General features: G+C 39.4%; 1 protein-coding gene across 1 annotated transcript; it reads left to right on the forward strand.

Moving 5' to 3' along the window:
• Positions 1-425: 425 nt before the first annotated feature.
• On the forward strand, positions 426-17,227 carry LOC103776861 (periodic tryptophan protein 2 homolog; the record flags this gene model as incomplete). Its single annotated transcript, XM_008944387.1, has 19 exons — positions 426-520; positions 881-980; positions 1,934-2,077; positions 2,526-2,661; positions 3,494-3,714; positions 4,952-5,095; positions 5,898-5,968; positions 6,670-6,806; positions 7,483-7,631; positions 8,269-8,416; positions 9,584-9,734; positions 10,069-10,249; positions 11,222-11,369; positions 13,101-13,209; positions 13,667-13,732; positions 14,098-14,316; positions 15,454-15,604; positions 16,683-16,757; positions 16,914-17,227. Coding segments are annotated over 19 exons (2,605 nt in total), but the record flags the coding sequence as incomplete, so codon positions are not given.
• Positions 17,228-19,083: the final 1,856 nt, after the last annotated feature.

The raw sequence follows: 19,083 nt of genomic DNA on the forward strand, positions 1-19,083 counted from the left end.
TGGCCTGCCTGCCCGGAATGTCCTGGAAGGCTTCTGGCCTAGCGTTGGAGTAGAATAGCTGCCGAGGTGTTGCACGGCGCGGGTTGTCTGTGGGGAGAATAGCGTAAGCCCCTAAGGTGTTTTAGCAGCGCAAAGGAGGGGAAATGGTTTGCCTTTGATTTAGTTGTGTGGTGGTTTCTTTGCGCGCTGCTGACTTGTCCTGTCTGTCGTATATGGCAGAGCCCAGGCTGCCATTGCCTTTCCCTGTAGGCCAGGGGTGTGACTGGTGCACCTCATGCTGCTATTCCTGACGGGAGCCCGTGTGTTGGTGTTTGTGGGAGTGGGACAGCTTAACACAGGTATCAAATCATATTTCACTGATACTGAAGATAACTGTTACTTCTGCATCCTTGTATCCAGTCTACTGTTTTATCTTTTTCTTGCAGTAATAAGTGTGAGACGTTCCCATTGGCTACACGGCTTAACATTGTGTGCGTGGGGCTCTCTCCAGATGGAAGTCTTGCCATTCTCATTGATGAAGGTACTTTCGTGAAGGGGGATTTTTTTAAATGAAAGAATGAAAGCCTTAAGAGAGGGAAGTCTATATTGCTAGATACTCAGTCTTAACACAGATTGGATGTGTTCTGCTTTAAGAATTATGTTAGAATTTCTGAGGAAGATTTCCTTAGTTACAGAACCTAAGAAGAACTTATTTAGAGAATTTAGATAGTGACTTGTAACTGATTTTTCTTCTTAATAATACTAAGCATGCTGTCTTGAAAAGTTTCCAAGGATGTACTCCCTGTGCCCTTTAAGGAAGGGAGCTGAGCTTGCTAGGGTTATGGTTTCTTTGGGAACTCAGTTAAATATTTCCACGATCCTTCTTTTTCTGCCCTGACAGAGGGAGCTGCCTTGCTTGTCAGTTTGATTGGGAAGTGTGTGATACATCGCTTCTATTTTCACAAGCCAGTTCACAGTGTCAGCTTTTCCCCCGATGGCAAGTAAGTAAATGTACATGCTTTAGAATGAAACAACAGAAATTGCCCCAGAAACTAGTTGTAATTATCAAGACATTCTGACCAGTCTGGGCATTATACTAATTGATTAATGTAGTGGAGATTTTGGGCTGATCAGGGTCACTTTGTAAAGTTGAGAGGGGAAGAAAAGAGGAAAAGCAAAACCTTGGAAACATATACTCGCAGGGAAGTCACCTGTCGCAGATGTTGTCTGTGGTGGGACTCTTAGAAGATTTGCTGTGAGTCTTAACCCTTGGTAGAGTTAAGAGTATGGTAGGTAAAGTGAAGGAGCCCATGGGTGAGGGGGGACAGTTCCACTGTTGGCTTGGGTCAGTCTTAAGACAACTGTGCCACTGAAAGAGGCAGCTCTCTGGATCGAGTGCTTCTTCTCACGTCCCTTATATTTTAATCGCGTGGTGACATAAATGTTAGAAGTGTCAGAGAGGTGAGAGGAAAAAGTGCAAAGTTCCCCTTTTGGCAACATTTCTCATTTGGATCGACTTAAAGTGATCTGGGTTGAGTTTTTGCTTGAAAGTTGGAGTCACAGTTCTGTGTTAGGGAATTAGCGTGGCAACAGGACTATATTAAAGGATATGGGTGACAGGAGTGTAGATGCTTTGTGTTTCTGGAAGTGGCCATTATCTTGTTTTGAAAGTTTGAACTTTTTCTTCCTTTGTAAGAATTACAGAATAAATATTTAATTACTCAACCTAAGTGATTTTTACTGAAGATTTTCTGTCTTATAATGCCTAAGTCGGGGAATAATATCCATCTGCAAATAACTTTTTTGTTTTCATTGGACAACAATTCACATTTATCCTTTCAATAACACAGAAACATTTGTAACATTGTTCTGTTTCGTTGTATTGCAGTCTGTACTGAACAATTGCTTTAACAGCTTTGAGCACAGGTATGCTTTTTCCTCTCCCATACGACAGGAAATTTGTGATTACCAAAGACAACATTGCCCTTATGTACCATGCGCCTGGGAAGAAGCGAGAATTTAATGCATTTGTTCTGGATAAAACTTACTATGGTCCATATGATGAAACAACTTGTATAGACTGGACTGATGATTCCAAGTGAGTTTTTAAACTAAAGCACTGACTACCTGCTTACGTTGTTATGCTTCTGTGCATTTACAGTCCATTTTGGTTTGCTCTGAAGTATTGTACTAGCTTTAAAAATTCTTTTTGGCTATTCTTTCTCATTCTGTCTGGAATTAAAAGCTATAATTAGGCAGATTGAAAGTATAAGTACGTGCACGTATTAGAGGTCAACCACAGATACTTGCTTGAAAATGCCTAGTTATCTATAAAAGGAACATGTCTTAGGAATGTGAGTATGGATGATCTTTGGAATGTATTGTATCTCATCTACCTTTCCTAGAGTTTTCAGCCTCAGTTTACAACTCTGTTATATTTAAAATTACTTCTAAAGTAGTAACTGGTGTCTTCTTGCTCAGGATGTTCTCCAGCCGGTGAAGTTTTCAAAACAACGTTCTAATACAAATTGCCTTTTCTTTTGTAGGTGTTTTGCAGTAGGCAGCAAGGACATGTCTACGTGGGTGTTTGGAGCACAGCGATGGGCAAACTTGATCTACTACTCACTTGGAGGGCATAAGGATATAATAGTAGCCTGCTTTTTTGAAGAGAACAGTCTAGATGTACGTACAAAAACACAGCGTTGTTGAATTTTGATATTAAAATAGTTGAAGCAGAAACTTACCTGTAGATAAAGGATGCTGACTACTTTGATATCTCTGAATTCAGAAAATACGTCAATAATATGTCTGTTGACTCCTCTGCTGTGATTGGGATTTACAAGAAGTAAGCTTTAGAAGGAGAGTAAGTTATTAAAAATAGCTTTATAGTTTTAATTTTAAAAAAATTGACTAGCTGTAATACTAACTGGCAATCAAATTGCCTTTAATCTTTTCGAAAAGTATCTGAGGGCAGGTAAACCATGCTGGACAACAATTCATATTTATCCTTTCAATAACACAGAAACATTTGTGACATTGTTCTGTTTCGTTGTATCGCAGTCTGTACTGAACAATTGCTTTAACAGCTGGAAGGACAGGTTTTGTTGCATATTAGGAAGAATTTCTTGGCTGAAGGACTGGTGAGGCATTGGAACAGGCTGCCCAGGGAGATAGTGGAATCACTATCCCTGGAGGTGTTAAAAAAATGTGTAGATGTGGCATTTCAGGACATGGTTTAGTGGTCATGGTTGTGCTGGGTTGATCGTTGGACTTGAGGATCTTAAGAGGTATTTTCTAACCTTTATGATTCTATAAAGCACCAGTACTCAGGACAAGCTAGTTTTCCAGATCAAAGCACCTCAGATTCTAGAGGATTAAGTAATGTATTGTCCTAATGATAGAGCACAGACTTGCCAACCCTCCCACAAGTCTATATTCATAGAATCATTCCTACCAAGAGAGCAGAGTCTTGAGTATTACACAGTCACCATATGCTTCCGTGTTTGTGCTCTAGCTGTACACCATCAGCCAGGACGCGGCCCTCTGTGTGTGGCAGTGCGATACAGAGCTCGATGGCTTGAAGCCCATGCCCCCTAAAGATGCAGCTAGGGAAGAGGACGCAGCAAAAAATGATGAAGAGTTTCTGGAAGAGCCAAAGGGTGAAGAAATTCATGGAAAAGCCACTCCAAATGAGCGAGAGACAAGAAATAAGGTTAAATATTCACGTGTTGCAAAGTAAGTGATTTTCAGTTTTCCGGAGACAGAGTTGTTACTGAGATGTACCATACTGGGCTTTTTTTGCCTTTATCACTCAGTCAGTGCAGTATAAAACTGCCCAGGTTTTAGTAATTTCCAACAGATCCCATTTCAGTGGAACATCTGTGTCTTACCTTGACTGTATGAAGGGCAGTACCCTTGACCTTCAGAATAATGTGTGTAATTTTGATCATCTAGGAAATACTGATTTAAAATGTACATGTTACTGTTTGAAACTCAAAAAGCATCATGAGGTCTTTAGTACAGTATCCTCGTACATCTAGAGAGTTCTTGCAAGAAGAGATTGGTTGGCTTCAAGAAGGGACAGCAGTGCTTGATAGAGATAGCTCATCAGCCTTTTTGTTGAACTATGTGGAGATGCCTCTCTGAAAGATCTGCCTATATGTCCACATCAAAGGAGACATGGCTTACAAAGAATAATCCACTTTTAAGATAGTCACAGTATTTAGCTTTGCTTGAAGGATAACATTCACAGGCCATCTCTCGTCAGCGGAGGGGTGGAGAGATGGGATGCATGTAGGGGGGCCACTTGGGAACACATGACATCACACCTGACGTTAGGCTTCTGTTCTCAGTCTCTCTCTGACTGTAAAGAAAGTATAAAGTACCCTACCCCACCCTAGGCTGGAATTAGCCTTGGTGAACGTCACTTCCAGACTGAACGGGTTTGAAGTATACAACTGCTGGATAATGTTCAGATGCTCTTTTTACCTGACTATCATGTGGTACTTCTATGTCTAATTCCAGTAAGGGATAAAGTTACAAAGAAACTGAGGAAACAGTAGGCATATAGTATTTATGACTCTTGCCTCATTTCCTTACTCTGTAAGAAGACTCAGGTATAGAAGGATAATCAGTGGATTCAGGAGAGCCATCCATGTTGGCAGTAGATGATCTGGGAAATGCCCAGTGCAGTTCCTCTGAGGTTCACTTTTAGTCCCCTTCATGGTGTGTGATCAGGTGTCACTTCTAATAATCAGATGACCACAGCACTTGGAAACAGTGAGGAAAAGAGAAGTATTAGCTTTCACTAGCTCTGTAAAATACATTTGCCTATCAATTTCTGGAACTGTTGCTTTCGAGTTTTGTTGTACTATATCTTGATTAAAATACTTGACCTATATTGAAATGCAGCTGTAATGGCATACTTTTATTTCACATTGAGTTTACTTCCTTCTTATTTCTTTGATGCCAGGTATTTTTTCAATAAAGAGGGAGATTTTAATAACCTGACATCTGCAGCCTATCACAAGAAAACACACCTTTTAGTCACTGGGTTTGCCTCTGGAATCTTTCACCTTCATGAGCTTCCGGATTTCAACCTGATCCACTCCCTGAGGTAAGGTACGGGGTTGTCATCCTTGTTTGGTTTGGATTTGGGGTGGGGGTACATTCTGGGGATGGGTTCTTACTTGTTTGACTGAGACCACACCATGTTTAGTAGTGAGGGATGAATAATTAGGGCACAAAAACCTTAAAAACACAAGTATCTATAATGAGAGGACAAAAATCTAAAACATGAGTATCTATTTAGTATTGTAATTTCTAGGAAGGCAGAATCACAGTTGTACTGTATTTCTTGCCCAAGTCTAACTCCATTCCATACTGTATTATGGAAAAGTAAGGTGTAAATGAGGAGCTCCTGAGTAGTTGCTTGCTAGAGATTTCTTCAACACTTTGGACTTCTTTGTCAGTTTCTTTGTCGAAATTAAAGACAGTATCTGGAAAAAAGTTGTACATGTCTAAAATGATCTATGAATTGTCTCTAAGTTGAAAAACAAAACCATAATTCTTTTCCATCACTGTATGATGCTAGCTAAAGAATACATAATTTCCCTGTACAAATTACTTTTTTTTTTTGCCTTGAATGTGGGGGGTATTACTCCGTGCTGGAAAGTACATCTTTCTTTGGGACGTAGATACTCTGTCTTAATTTCAAACAAGGCAGTATTGTCTGTTTGGTTTTGAGTATAAGAAAAGAAATAATCTGTATGTGGCTTTCAGTGTTACAGCAATACTAAAGTTCAGTAAATTTAATCAGAGAACTTGCTTGAAGGGAGGTAATAAAACGTAGATTTGAAGTTCTATCACACAAGGCATGAGAACACAATTTTATTTATTGTTCAATTCTTTTACTTCAGTATTTCAGACCAAAGGATAGCTTCTATTTCTATCAACTGTACTGGTGACTGGATTGCCTTTGGTTGTTCAGGTTGGTAATTTTTTTTTTTTTTTTTTTTTTTTTGTCTATATTCATGGAAAAATGAGGAATGTGGTAGACATCCAAGTCCAAATTCCTTTTGCTTGTCTTTATGCCAAATGTTAAAGTTTTAATAATTTATAGTCTTATCTCTATAGTGTCTAGATACAGTAAAGCAAGTATCCCTGAACAATTTCTCCTCACAGAATTCTTGTGATTCAGGAAAATTGTTTTGTTAACAAAATAAAAAAATACATGTTTCATATAATTCTAACAGAATTAGGATAGAGCCCAAATCCCCTGTAGTTAATATTATATTTTAATTCTGGGCCCAGTCTCTTCCTTTGCCACTTGTTGCACATGCCATTTTACAGAGCTGCGTGGCTTTTCCAACATTCCCACCCAATCCATAAGGGTTTGCATGGCAACTGAGATTAATAGCTTTATATGCAGCCCTGCTTTTCTTCCCAGCTCATTTATCAGCTAGGTGACTGTATTGCTGTTGTAGTGTTGAGAATGTTAATCCAAGTACAGCTGGTTGTTGAGAAAAATTGCCTTGTTTGAACTTAAAAAGAGAAAAGACTTTTAGTAGGATTGATAGGTGCCTAGTGCAACTTTTTGGGTTTTTTACCACATTGCTTGCAGTTTTGTGTTTTGTGGCTGCAGGGTCGTTGTGTTCATAATTCTGTTTAATCCTCCGTACGCCTTCACAGGTTTGGGTCAGCTCCTGGTGTGGGAGTGGCAGAGTGAGTCCTACGTGCTGAAGCAGCAGGGACATTTCAACAGCATGGTTTCACTGGCGTATTCTCCAGATGGACAATACATAGTAACTGGAGGGGAGGATGGGAAGGTAGGTGAAGCAGTATTACTGAAATACCAACTTAAGCCTTAGTCACATAATAAGCAGCTTGAATTTCAGTTTTATGTAGAAATCTGTGCTACTGTAACTGATACAGTTTTTTTTCTTAACATAAAGTCTTTTTTTTCTCCTCACTTAAATGTTTTGGTTTTTCTCTCTGGAGCATATATATTCTGATATATTGTTACTGGTATGCTCTGAAAATTGCATCACTTATGCTTTTTAGCAGATAAGTTTTTAATTATGTATGCAGTCACCTTAAACACTCAAAGATCTAATACATTGAATGAAAAAAAAAAAATTCTTGTGAATTGCAGCTTCTGGAATGGCTTCACAGTTAGTTCTGAATTTGGCACTTGTGTTACCCGTAGGCAGTACAAAGCTTAGGAACCCAAGATGCTCAAAAGTGCTGTAGTTTTCCTTGATTTTGTCTCAAAATTTGTCTATTTCTACTTAGATTTTCATGTTGAATATGTGTTTTTAGGTGTTTAATGGTAAAAGGGCTATTTGCCTCACTTGCACAGAATTCCTTACTGATAATATTGAAGTCCTCTATGCTATTGCAGTGTGCTAGGACTAATTTTTCTTCGCTCTTTTGCCTTACTCTTGCTTTCTCTCTGAACTGATGATGGAGATTCTAAGAAGGCTTTTCTGGGCTCTCTTGCAGGTGAAAGTGTGGAACACTTCAAGCAGCTTTTGCTTTATCACATTTACAGAACATAACAGTGGTGTAACTGCTGTAACTTTTACTTCCAATGGTTATGTCATTTTGAGTGCTTCCCTAGATGGAACTGTGCGTGCCTTTGATCTACACAGGTAACTCTTTATAAAGCTTTTTTATCTCAATTAGTCTTCAGCTTTCACTCCCCAAAATACAGAAGACTGGTTGCTTATTTCAGGCTGAAGTAGCACGAAGTGAGTACTGCTTCATTGATTTTTGTTTCAGCCTTTGATCCAGATTTAGCTAGTAAATAGGGAATCCTTTTGATCCATCCAGTTTCTGTGAAGAAAATTCTGGAAGAACTTTTCTCAGAGAAGCTGGAAGTCCAGTAAGATCATTGTCTGGTCGTACAACTCCAACGGGGAGATGGCACCTGTTTAACAGAAAGTTTGTCATTGTTTTAGTGGATGAGCCATTATGATAAAACTGTGTACAGAACTGGATGTGTAAACAAGCCTATGTTTTCTAGAAAATGGACATATCCTGTGTAATAGAAGAAAACTCTTCTGGTTGAGTGTTTTTGGCTGCTGTTTCTGCAGAGTTGTTAATACCTTTTTTGAATCCTAGAGTCATGCTGAGGTATTGCATCTGATTTTATACAAAGAATATTTTTTCTCTGGATAGTTTAGAAGAGTAGACAGTTAAACCAAAATCCTTTTCTAAATATGTTCGTAAAACTGATGTTTAGATCTGCTGCAGTGCTCTCATAGTTTCTGTTCACGTTTACAACAGGTACCGCAATTTCCGTACCTTTACGTCTCCACGACCGAGTCAGTTCTCTTGCTTAGCTGTGGACTCCAGTGGCGAGATTGTGTCGGCTGGTTCCCAGGATTCCTTTGAAATATTCATCTGGTCAATGCAGAGTGGGAGGCTGCTAGATGTAAGGATCTACAGTGTTGGTGGGCTTGAATTTAACATGTAATATAGATTGTGTCGGTACCGACTTTATCACAGGCTTTCTGTACAACCTGAAATGTCTTCTCGCATTTGTATTCAGTAGCTGGAGCTACACTGTGTTACTGTCAGCAGTTTCTGATATATTGCATGGAGGCTTTCCTGGATTTATGTGGGTAATATTTTTCGGAATTTGAGTAATGAGCTCTTTGTAGCTTAGAAATACCAGCATTTCTGAGTGTTACAAGTGTTGACGTGGGCATGAGTCTTTCCTCCAGCAGTTGTTCACAGATGTTCTTTTCTACATATTTTCTCCAGGTATTGAGGAAATTTTAGGTGCTGTCCTAAAATTGGTACAGATTTTGTGGACAGTTTTGCTGAAGCAGAGCAGGGGCACTATTTCTTTTGTAGAAGGTTTTCATTGTGTAGGGCAAGAAAACTGCAAGTTAAATCCCCACTGTATTAACTGCTAGTTTGAAATGCATTCTCCTCAGAGCAGTTGTAGTAAAGGAAGGACACTACTTCTGAGCAAAACAAAATAATTTTCTGTTTTCAGTTCTTAAACATTACTGTACATTTTGTACAAGTGGATGAACTCAGTGATTCATGTATTTAATTTGGCACAGCTGCTGCATGCATCTCACTATAGTAACTTATACACTCTAGAGTTTTGAGTATAGTTTCTTTCCTTGATTTTTTTTTTTTTAAGAAGAGTAGGAGCTCCATGCTATAAAAACCTGTATTACTCCTAGTCACAGGGGTTTTTTTAGTGTTTTTTCTTAAGTTTTCAGCTGCAGGACATACTGAATTCTCAGAGCAGTGACTTGTTTTTTCATACTTGGTCTGATCCTTCTAATAAGGGGGTGGGGAGCACACTGTATTCCTAATTCTTGATCTCTATGTGTGTGCATAAGTGTGGTTATGGATGCCTGTGCTGTGGTAGTTTGTTTTTTTTTTTTAAACTTCTGAAAAGAAAAAGTTGAGAATTACTGCTGTGCATCATATCACATGTCCAAAAGTGACCTTAGGCACATGTTTACGAGTTGGGTATGGTTTCATTCCTGTTAATTATTGTTCATTTAGAGTTTATGAATGCAGACAACATGAATTGCACTTTCACCTAATTCCATGTTACCTCTTCTTCTTCAATTAGGTCTTATCAGGTCATGAGGGCCCCATCAGCAGTTTGTCCTTTAACCCGATGAAGTGCGTTCTGGCAAGTTCTTCTTGGGATAAAACTGTCAAGTTATGGGATATGTTAGACAGCTGGAGAACTAAGGAGACACTAATATTGAATTCAGATGGTAACCTTTATTTCATTTTATATAAATATAAAAAAAACTATCAAAAGTATTTAGAGAACAAACAGAACATGTCAAAGACAGACTTATTCTTGGTAACGAAACCCAAAAGCTGAGATCATTCTTTATAGTACTTGGCTAAGTACAAAAGATCTTTTTATTTAATACTAATTCTAGCTTAATGATGAATTGTGTAGTCCAGGAAAAAAAATATATGGTTATATTTGTTACGTATAAGCTCTTTCTGGTAGCTGAGATAAGATCCTAGAAAAATACTGGGTATTCTTTTAGAAAAATATCTGGCTGCTGTTTTTACTGTTAATGAATTTCTTTGCAGTTCTTGTAGTTGCTTTCCGTCCTGATGGCAAGGAGCTTGCCGTTGCTGCTTTGAATGGACAGATAACATTCTGGGATCATGAAAATGCGGTGCAGACTGGCTCGATTGAGGGAAGGCACGACCTTCAGATGGGAAGGAAGGAGCTTGATAAAATAACTGCCAAACAAGCAGCTAAGGGAAAGTAAGTAAATGAAATCAACAGTTAAAAGAGAGTGCCACAGTGGCTTTTGCTTTTGAATTCTTTCTATTTTTTTTTTTTTTTTATGTGGATATTTCAGAGTGCATCTGCTGTTCAGATGTTTTGATTCTGATGTTAGATTTTAAAAGACAACCTGACTTGACATCTGGATGGATCCTGTTTGTCTTCTGCTGTGTTCATCCACTGATCAACATCATTCTGAGCATTTGTTCATTTTCATCAGTTATAAACTTAGGTTGCCAGCATAATGTTAAGTCTCTTGTGACAAGTTTTTAATTGGCTAAATGTAATAGATTTTTTTTTTTTAAGTGGACATCTTGTTATGAGTGTACTAGTATGTAACTGTTAGTGTGTAGAAACAGTTACAGTTTGAAAAAAAATAAAATATACTGTGGGTTTTGTCACATGGTGGTACGATGCATGTGAATAGTGTTTAAGAGCAAATTGAATTTGCAGTGTCAAGTGTAATGCGGAGTCATGTTTCATCCTTTTTCCATTGAACCCCTCTTTTTCCCATCTTGCTCCACTCAAGAAAATGAAAAAAGGAAACAATGACTTTTGGGGGGGAGGGGGGCAAAAAAAAAAGTGTTTTTTCAGTGATGAGCTCTCAACCATGTCGTTAAAATATGCCATAACACACTTCTTTTTTTCTCTAGCTCCACTGACCATCCTTAGTGTTTTATAGGGTGTAGTTGAGAGTTTCACTGAGATGAGACTCTCAATCAGAAGTGTGGAAGTACTTCAAAAACCTGTTTGAAGTTCTAAATTGTTTCATAGTAAAGCACCCAGTCCTTGTTGGTGGTAAATGATTTTCCATGTTAAGTAGGTATTGTGTGAATGAAGATACCCACTTTTTCTGTGGAACGGTTACTCTTTTGTGGCTTCACACAGTACTCATGTCTTTTAGTTTGGATGTAGCAGTGACATTAACTACTTTCTCTTTTTCTTTACTAGATCTTTTACTACACTGTGTTACTCGGCAGATGGTCAGTCTATTCTGGCAGGTGGATTGTCAAAATTTGTCTGTATATATAATGTCAAGGAACAGATTCTTACGAAAAAATTTGAAATCTCATGCAACTTTTCTTTAGATGCAATGGAGGTATGTGACAAGAGTTGGGTTTTTTCATTCCCACACACCTGTAAGACTTTGTTTTGGGTATAACATGTCATTCAGTGGGATATATGAATATTTTGTTAAGCACAGGGTCATTTTCTTGGTTTTGTGCAGGAGAGTGTTAAAGAAATACTCAGAAAACAGATTAATTCCTGACACTCTGCTAACTCAAGTCTTGCCATATTGCAGTGTGTTTGCATAGAATAAGCAGAGCTCCTGAGCATCAGCAGTCAGTTGGCACTTAGAACTGAAGAGAAAATATGTTACTGGTGTTTTGTACTAAGTTTTGAAACTTTCCCTGGGTGTCAGTTGCTTGTGTCAGCAAAGAAATGAGGGATTTTATTGTGGATACAGAAGAACATCACTGACCTTTACAAACTCAGCTTGTGAATATTCCCAAATGCAAAATCAAATTTCTTTAGAAGTGAAGTGAATGATGAAAAGCATGAGAAGGAAAATTCCAGTAACCCTTCTTAACGTCTCCTTTCCTAGAAGAATGATTGTTCCAGTGTTCATGTCAGGCTATATTTGCCTGTGGCTCCAAGTCTATGTCTTTGACAACAGAAGTTTGTGAAGCAGCCTGTTTTTCTGTGCTGCCCTCTGTTGTGCTCAACACTGTCTCACCGTGGCTTAAGGTATTCCAGATATGAGCCATCTGGAAAGGAATCCTGGAGGGCATGAGTGTTTAAAAATGGAGGGCAGGGAGGTCCCTGAAATATCATTTGCATCATTATGTGCCTTACACTATCACAGGGCAGTTACGGAACCAGAGGGGGAGGAAGGTGGGGCTACATCTGAGGAAACAGTGCATCTCTGAAGTAGAACAGCATTACAGTACTGTGAAACCACGGTCTGTCCTGATTTTTGGCCCTCTGAGGCCTTAGGACTGAAGCAGCCAGATTCTCCTCTGGTCGGATGCTGTTGCCCACTAAAATGCTGGGGTTTGAACCTTGAGCCCCCGAATTAAGGTTGACGTATGGGTGATTCCCACAGCCCTTCATGAAGAGGTGCTGAGTTTGCCTTATAGCTTCCCCCCAGGGTGCAGCCGGCCCTGCAGGGAGAGCCATAAGGGAAATGAGCCCCAGGGGTCCCCCACTGAGTTGACAAAGGTCAGGTGTCTGCTTGGGGATAAAAGCTGGGACCACTTGCAGGGAGTCAGGAGTGTCTGTCTGTGGAGTGCACTCCACAGAACGTCCTGGTTCAGGGCAGACCTCCTGACTCTCCCTGGAGCTGGGCCCCAGTCTGTTCAGACCTTTGTGAACGTGGGTCGATCAGGTGAGTCACCATGTGGGCACATTTTTCTTATGTATTTAACTTGCTGGTCTGGCTGTTTCCCATGCCAACTGTGGGCAACCTCGGGTCTCTGTTTGTACCACCTGTTGTGGGCCAAGTCACATCTTCTGTGGGATCGTTGGGGGTGGCATTGATCTGGTTGACCTGTTTGTACCCCCAGCGGTCATTCATATCATAGCGTTCTTGTCTACAATACAGTCTGTGTATTGGATTCTCTTTCTGCTGGTGCTGTCATTTTTGTTGGGCCTGGTCATTGGCAAAACACCCACTGTTGTGAAATTGTCAGTTTTGGAGAAGCTTTTGGAAGAAAGTGCGAGGAAATAATCGCTGGATAACTCCTGAACGCTGTCTAGAATTTTGAGTTAGAAACAGGTATTTGAGAGGAGACTCAGTGCAGTGAATGGAACTTCAATGTTCTTGTAGGAGTACTTAGATCGGAGAAAAATGACTGAATTTGGCAGCATGGCTCTGATTGATGAAGCGGCTGGAGATGAAGATGGTGTTGCCATTCCTCTTCCTGGAGTAAAAAGAGGTACGGCTTTTGATTTTGCTCTCTCATCACTAGTTTTATGTGGATCAAAGCATTTGACATAGAGTTGATAACAAATAAGGGCTTGAATTGTTCAACTCTTAATTTTACCTCAATGTTCTGTAGCCACTGGGATCTGCTATATAAGTGTTCAGCTGATGTGTGGGTGAGTCCTTTTGCATAGTAGAAGCAACTGGAAACAGGAGGTATTATGGTCTCCTGGATATGGAACCCAGCAGTCCAGATTTAATTTTCAAAGAGCAAAATTCCATTCCACCACTTTAGCTGTAGGATCTCTTGGATGTGAACTGTCCCTTACTTACACTGTCGTCTTTAACTCTGCCATGCTTTGACATGTTCCACATTAATTTTCAGCATAATAATAACAGCATAATTAGAGTTGATAGCTATGCCAAAAACTTTTGGCAAATATGTTAAATCACTTCTGAACTTCTCTTAGGTGACATGAGTTATCGACACTTCAAACCAGAAATAAGAGTGACTTGTCTGCGATTCTCTCCTACAGGTGAGTATTGACAATTCATGTAGGTTTGTTTTTTTTTTTAATTTCATATAAAACAAGGAAAAGAGTAGAGCATTGTAGGAGTAATAATGACATACAAATGCCTTGGAGATGGTCTCTTCAGATGTTAATACAGCATTGCTAGGTTTGTATTCTGTTTTTCCAAGCAGTGGATAACTAGGAAACTTGAGTCTACATCACTATCAGCTGATATTTTTTACAGGCATTGTCACTGCTGACAGGTCAATCAGTGATGCCTGGCTTTCAGTCTTATCTACTTGTAAAAAAAAGAAGTAATCTGTTTATCATTAGTCTTCTATTTCCATCCTAGAAAAAACAGCTTTTTTCTTAAATATTGTTACTTCTAGGACGAAGCTGGGCAGCCACCACCACAGAGGGTCTTCTGATCTATTCACTGGACTCTGGGCTAATTTTCGATCCTTTTGAGCTGGATATTGATATCACACCCAGCAATATACACAAAACATTATGTCAAAAGGAATACGCTATGGCTATTATCATGGCCTTCAAGCTGAACGAAAAGAAGTTAATTCAGGAGGTCATAGAAGCTGTACCTAGCAACGAAGGTGAGTAGATCGTAGAATCATAGAATGGTTTGTGTTGTAAGGGACCTTAAAGATCATCTAGTTCTAAGCACTGTGCCATGTGCAGGGACACCTCCCACTAGACCAGGTTGCTCAAAGCCCCATCCAACCTGGTCTTGAACACCTTCAGTGATGGAGCATCCCCTACTTCATTGGGCAACCTGTTCCAGTGTCCTACCATGCTCAGAGTGAAGAATTTCCTACTTACATCTAATCTAAATCTACCCTCTTCTAGTTTGAACCCATTACCCCATGTCCTGTCACTACAAGCTTTTGTAAAAAGTCCTTCCCCAGTTTTCTTGTAGGCCCATGTGAGATACTGGAAGGCTGCAGTAAGGTTTCCCTGGAGCCTTCTCTTCTCCAAGCTGGAGACAGGCACCAAACCTCAAGAGCAGAGGATGAGGCAGGGAATTTTCAGGTGTTGTAATGCAGTTAATGGAATGAATGCGTGCCTGCTACTTTAACAAGCAAAAAAATTTTTTTCAAATTTTAGGCCAGTTGGAGTGGTTGCAGAGAATAGGAGTTGGTCATTTTTGAGAGAGGGAGTATGTCTAATGAGGTCTTCATAGTTATGTGTGTGATTGTCTTGAACGCTAATAGATCACACTGCTTTGTGCTGTGCAGTTGCCAACAGCTGACTCCCCCTGTGAGCAGGTGAAGTTGCTGTCTTTTCAGGTGTCCCTTAGTGTCTCTGGTTGTTAGGCATGACTAGTTCCACTGAATACAGAAATTCATATGAAGTCAGAAGCAACAAGTCTTCAATAAAGTCTGGTTACACCGAAAGAGGAGGAGAGGGTGGAAGTAAAAGTTGTGGAGGACAGCTGGTGGGGGGGGAGAGTCTCCTGTGGGGAGGAAGAACTGGGTGGGTATGGGGGTTCAGAGAGTTCAAGTTCTTGCTTATAAATACAGTAGTGACTAAAAAGGAAAGGCTCAAAGAGGAAAGACTTGCATCTTGAGAGATGTACTGTGCCCTGAAATACAGTATTAAATATCAAATCATTCCCAAGACAGTGCTTTTGTTCTCTTTCCCCTTATGCTTTCCCATGGCCTCTTTCATGCTATTCCAAATAGGAATTCAACTCTGATCAGTCTTATGGGCTTTTTTTCCGTTTTACATAGTTGATGTTGTCTGCTCATCGCTCCCAGACCTGTATGTGGAGAAAGTATTGGAGTTCCTGGCCTCTGCCTTTGAGACATCTTCTCATTTAGAATTCTATCTTATTTGGGCTCATAAATTGCTCATGCTTCATGGACAGAAACTGAAAACAAGGTGAGATCTTGTGAAAGTCAAAACACTGACAAACATTTTAGAATTTATTTACCTGTTAGCTTAAGATTTTTTCTTAACATATACTGGTATTCTAGATAATGCTTACACAACAACTAAAGCTACTTGATTTTTACAACTTCTTTACTAATGATGAAAGTTATGGTTTGGACTAGATGCTCTTCAAGGTCTTTTCCAACTTACCTAATTTTATGATTCTAAAAAGTGTGTGTGGTAGAATTGGAATGTAATATGATATGCGAGGATAAATTGCGAAAGCATTTTTCAGCTCTCACAGGTAAAGCTTTGCATAGCTTGCTTAGCATGCAGATGTTTAAAGATTTCAGAGTGACAGTAGAATTTGGCAATTGTGATTTTAAGCAATTATTCATATTAAACAAAACTGGAAGATAATGTAGAGGTACTGACTGCATTTTATAGACTTAGCTTGTGATTATAAGCTTGCACTCTTAGCTTGTTAGTACACTGCTTTCCTACATATTTGTTTATAACTACATGGGCCTGCTCTGTGAATTGTATTCAGTCCACCTGTAGTATAGAGTTTATAAACTTTTGGGAACAAAACCAAGCAAATTTAAAATAGACTAATTGAGAGCTAATCTGAAAAGGAGTCTTGCAGGTTAAAAAAAAACCCCAGCACATTGTATAACTCTTTCCTTGCTTCAGTATTGAGTATTAATGTTTTAGTTACTGAAATGACTGGAACAATTTTTTTCCTTTTGTTGCTGCTGAAGTAAAAGAGATGATTTAAAACGCTCTTTGCGTTCAGAAAGTGCTGTAATACCCAGGAGGAACTGTCATCACTACAGGAAGCAGAATCAATCCTTCAAGCTGCAGTTTGACGAAAAATTATTTCTGGCAATATATTACTTGTATTGAGTGTAGTCATTGAGAGCAGAGTCAAAAGCAAAGACGTTTTTCCTTATTTAGTGTTATCTTAAAACATTCATGTTGAAGAACTTAATGGGCATGCTTGTTAAAATTTAGAGTATAGAAAAGTTCTAGACTTCCATACATCAATACAAATCGCACTGCAAACTGCCCTTTTTCTCCATTCCAGGTCAGTGAAGCTGCTCCCTGTGATTCAGTTCCTTCAAAAAAGCATCCAACGTCATTTTGAGGATGTTTCAAAACTGTACGTATTGTTATATTTAACCTGTACAATGGGGAGTAAGTTGGGGAATAGTAGTGTGGTGTTAGAACTTTCAAGATAAACTTCTTTTAGAGGTGTTTTTCTTTTAGGGAGGAAAATGGAATCTTGTTTCTAACATGCTTCTATTTATTGTTATAGCTGTGAATGGAATATCTACAATATTAAATATGCATTGGCCATCTCACAACAGCGGGGCATGAAACGTCTGGCAGAAGAAACATCAGTAGACGAAGAAGACTTGGGTTCTGACAGTGATTATCTTATGCAAGAAGTTCATGGAGACAATTCTAGTTCCTAGTTATTCTTCATGAGAGGGAGAAAAACTAAGACAGTAATTTTATGCAGTGGTATTCACTGAAATTGAGTGGCCCTCATAGTGGCATAATTTAGCTCTTTTTAGCAGTGTGGATGGAGTTACATGTGAGTTAGTGGGAGAAATGTGGGGTAGACAAACTGCTGTCCCTTTGGTATGGTGTTATGGTATCCCTTTTTTGGTGTACCCTTTGGCTGGAACAACTTGACAGCATTGATTTCTTGATTAATTTTTCTCCCCTTTTTTTTTTTTTTTTTTATGCGGATCTCAACTAAGGGAAACAAAAAAGTTTATCGATGTAAAAAGTGTATCTATGAAGTGAGAAGCATGACCGGAAGAAGCATATTCTTTATTAGAAGTGCATTTTACATAGATTAAGTATTGTGAGTTTTGTAATGCAGTCTTGTCATACTTTGAACTCGTTTTTTAAATCCCATTTTTAAAATCATTGTTAATTGCAGGTCTACACACTGCTCTCAACTTGTTTTAAATGTTGTTTTACTTGGGTTTAGTACATACATATTACTGGAACACTGTTTTCTTAGTACTGTAACTTCCAAACCTGATGATGTTTCAATAATGAGGGTAAATGATAATACCCATAGCAGTGGATATGGAAGAAAATTTACTGGGCTGTACAGCTTTGGCAGAGATTTAGGTAATAATCTGGAGATAATGTAATAAAAATTTGTCTGGAAATTACCAACTCCATGATGAATTATAAGCTGTAAGAGAATACGTTGCAAGTGTTTTTATTATGAAAGCCCTTTCTTGTGTGGTGTTTTTTTTTTTAAATGTGTTGTTTATTAACGTATTAAGATCTGATACTTTTTACTTCCTTGTTTTTTGTGAATTGGCGTGAGAATTAGTTCACAAATTAGTAATGACAGTGAGGTCCTGAATACAAAGAACTCTATCTGTGCTTGCAGTATTTTCAGGCCACATATTGAAAGGGCTTTGTTAATGAAGATTTCACAGATATTACCAGGGAGACAGAACTGATTGATTTTTTTTTTTTTTCCAGTGTAGTCTGTTCTTCTGGATTTGTTTTGTGTTCACTTTCCATTCTTGGAATAGAGGAGAGGCCTGAATATTAAGAACTGCTAAAGAAAAATAAGTCCAAAATATGTAACAGACACATACAGTCAGTTTGTCGAATTTCAGTATATAAAATAAAGATGTGCTTGCTACTTACTAAAACACAGCAAAGTAATTTGTTTTGTTGCGGTAAAATGTTTAAAAATATTTTTGGTTGCTGGTGCCACCTTGCCTCCTAAGTTTTTACGGTCACACCAATGTTTCAAGGTCTCAGAGGTGTGGAGGTGTAGCTGGGCTGGCGCAATGCTTGCGGGAGATGCTCTGTGGTGGTGTGGTGGGATTTGGATTTGCTGGTCTTTCTTCACCCCTCTGCTGCTGCTCCCTCCTACCGTGTTTAGAAAGTAGGCTTTAGACCTAAGGTAGGAAGGAGGCATAGGTGGGTAGGGAAGAAGCAGAGCAGGAAGACAAAAATCCATCTTGGCATTTTTGTAAAATGAAAGTGCTTAAGCTAACATGAAAACCAAGATCAAGACAGGGAACTGCTGGAAAAAAGCAGCACAAGGCTACAAAGATGATTAGGGGACTGGAACATCTTACAAGGAAAGGCTGAGAGACCTGGGGCTGTTTCACCTGGAGACTATGAGGGGTCTATGACTACCAGTGCTTATAAATATTTGAAGGGTGGGTGAAGAGCATGGGGCTAGGCTCTCCATTAATTCCCAGCGGCAGGACAAGGGCCAGTGGGCACAAACCGGAACACTGGAAGTTCCATCTGAACATGAGGAGAAACTTCGTTACTGTGGTGGTGCCGGAGCACTGGAACAGGCTGCGCAGGGAGGCTGCGGAGTTCCCTTCTCTGGAGATATTCAACGTCTGCCTGGCCGCTGTCCTGTGCCGCCTGCTGCGGGTGCCCCTGCCCTGGCAGGGGTTGGTCTGGATGATCTCCGGAGGTCGCTT

Source organism: Merops nubicus, unplaced genomic scaffold, assembly GCF_000691845.1.
Source record: "Merops nubicus isolate BGI_N331 unplaced genomic scaffold, ASM69184v1 scaffold18847, whole genome shotgun sequence".
Classification (NCBI taxonomy): Eukaryota; Metazoa; Chordata; class Aves; order Coraciiformes; family Meropidae; genus Merops; species Merops nubicus.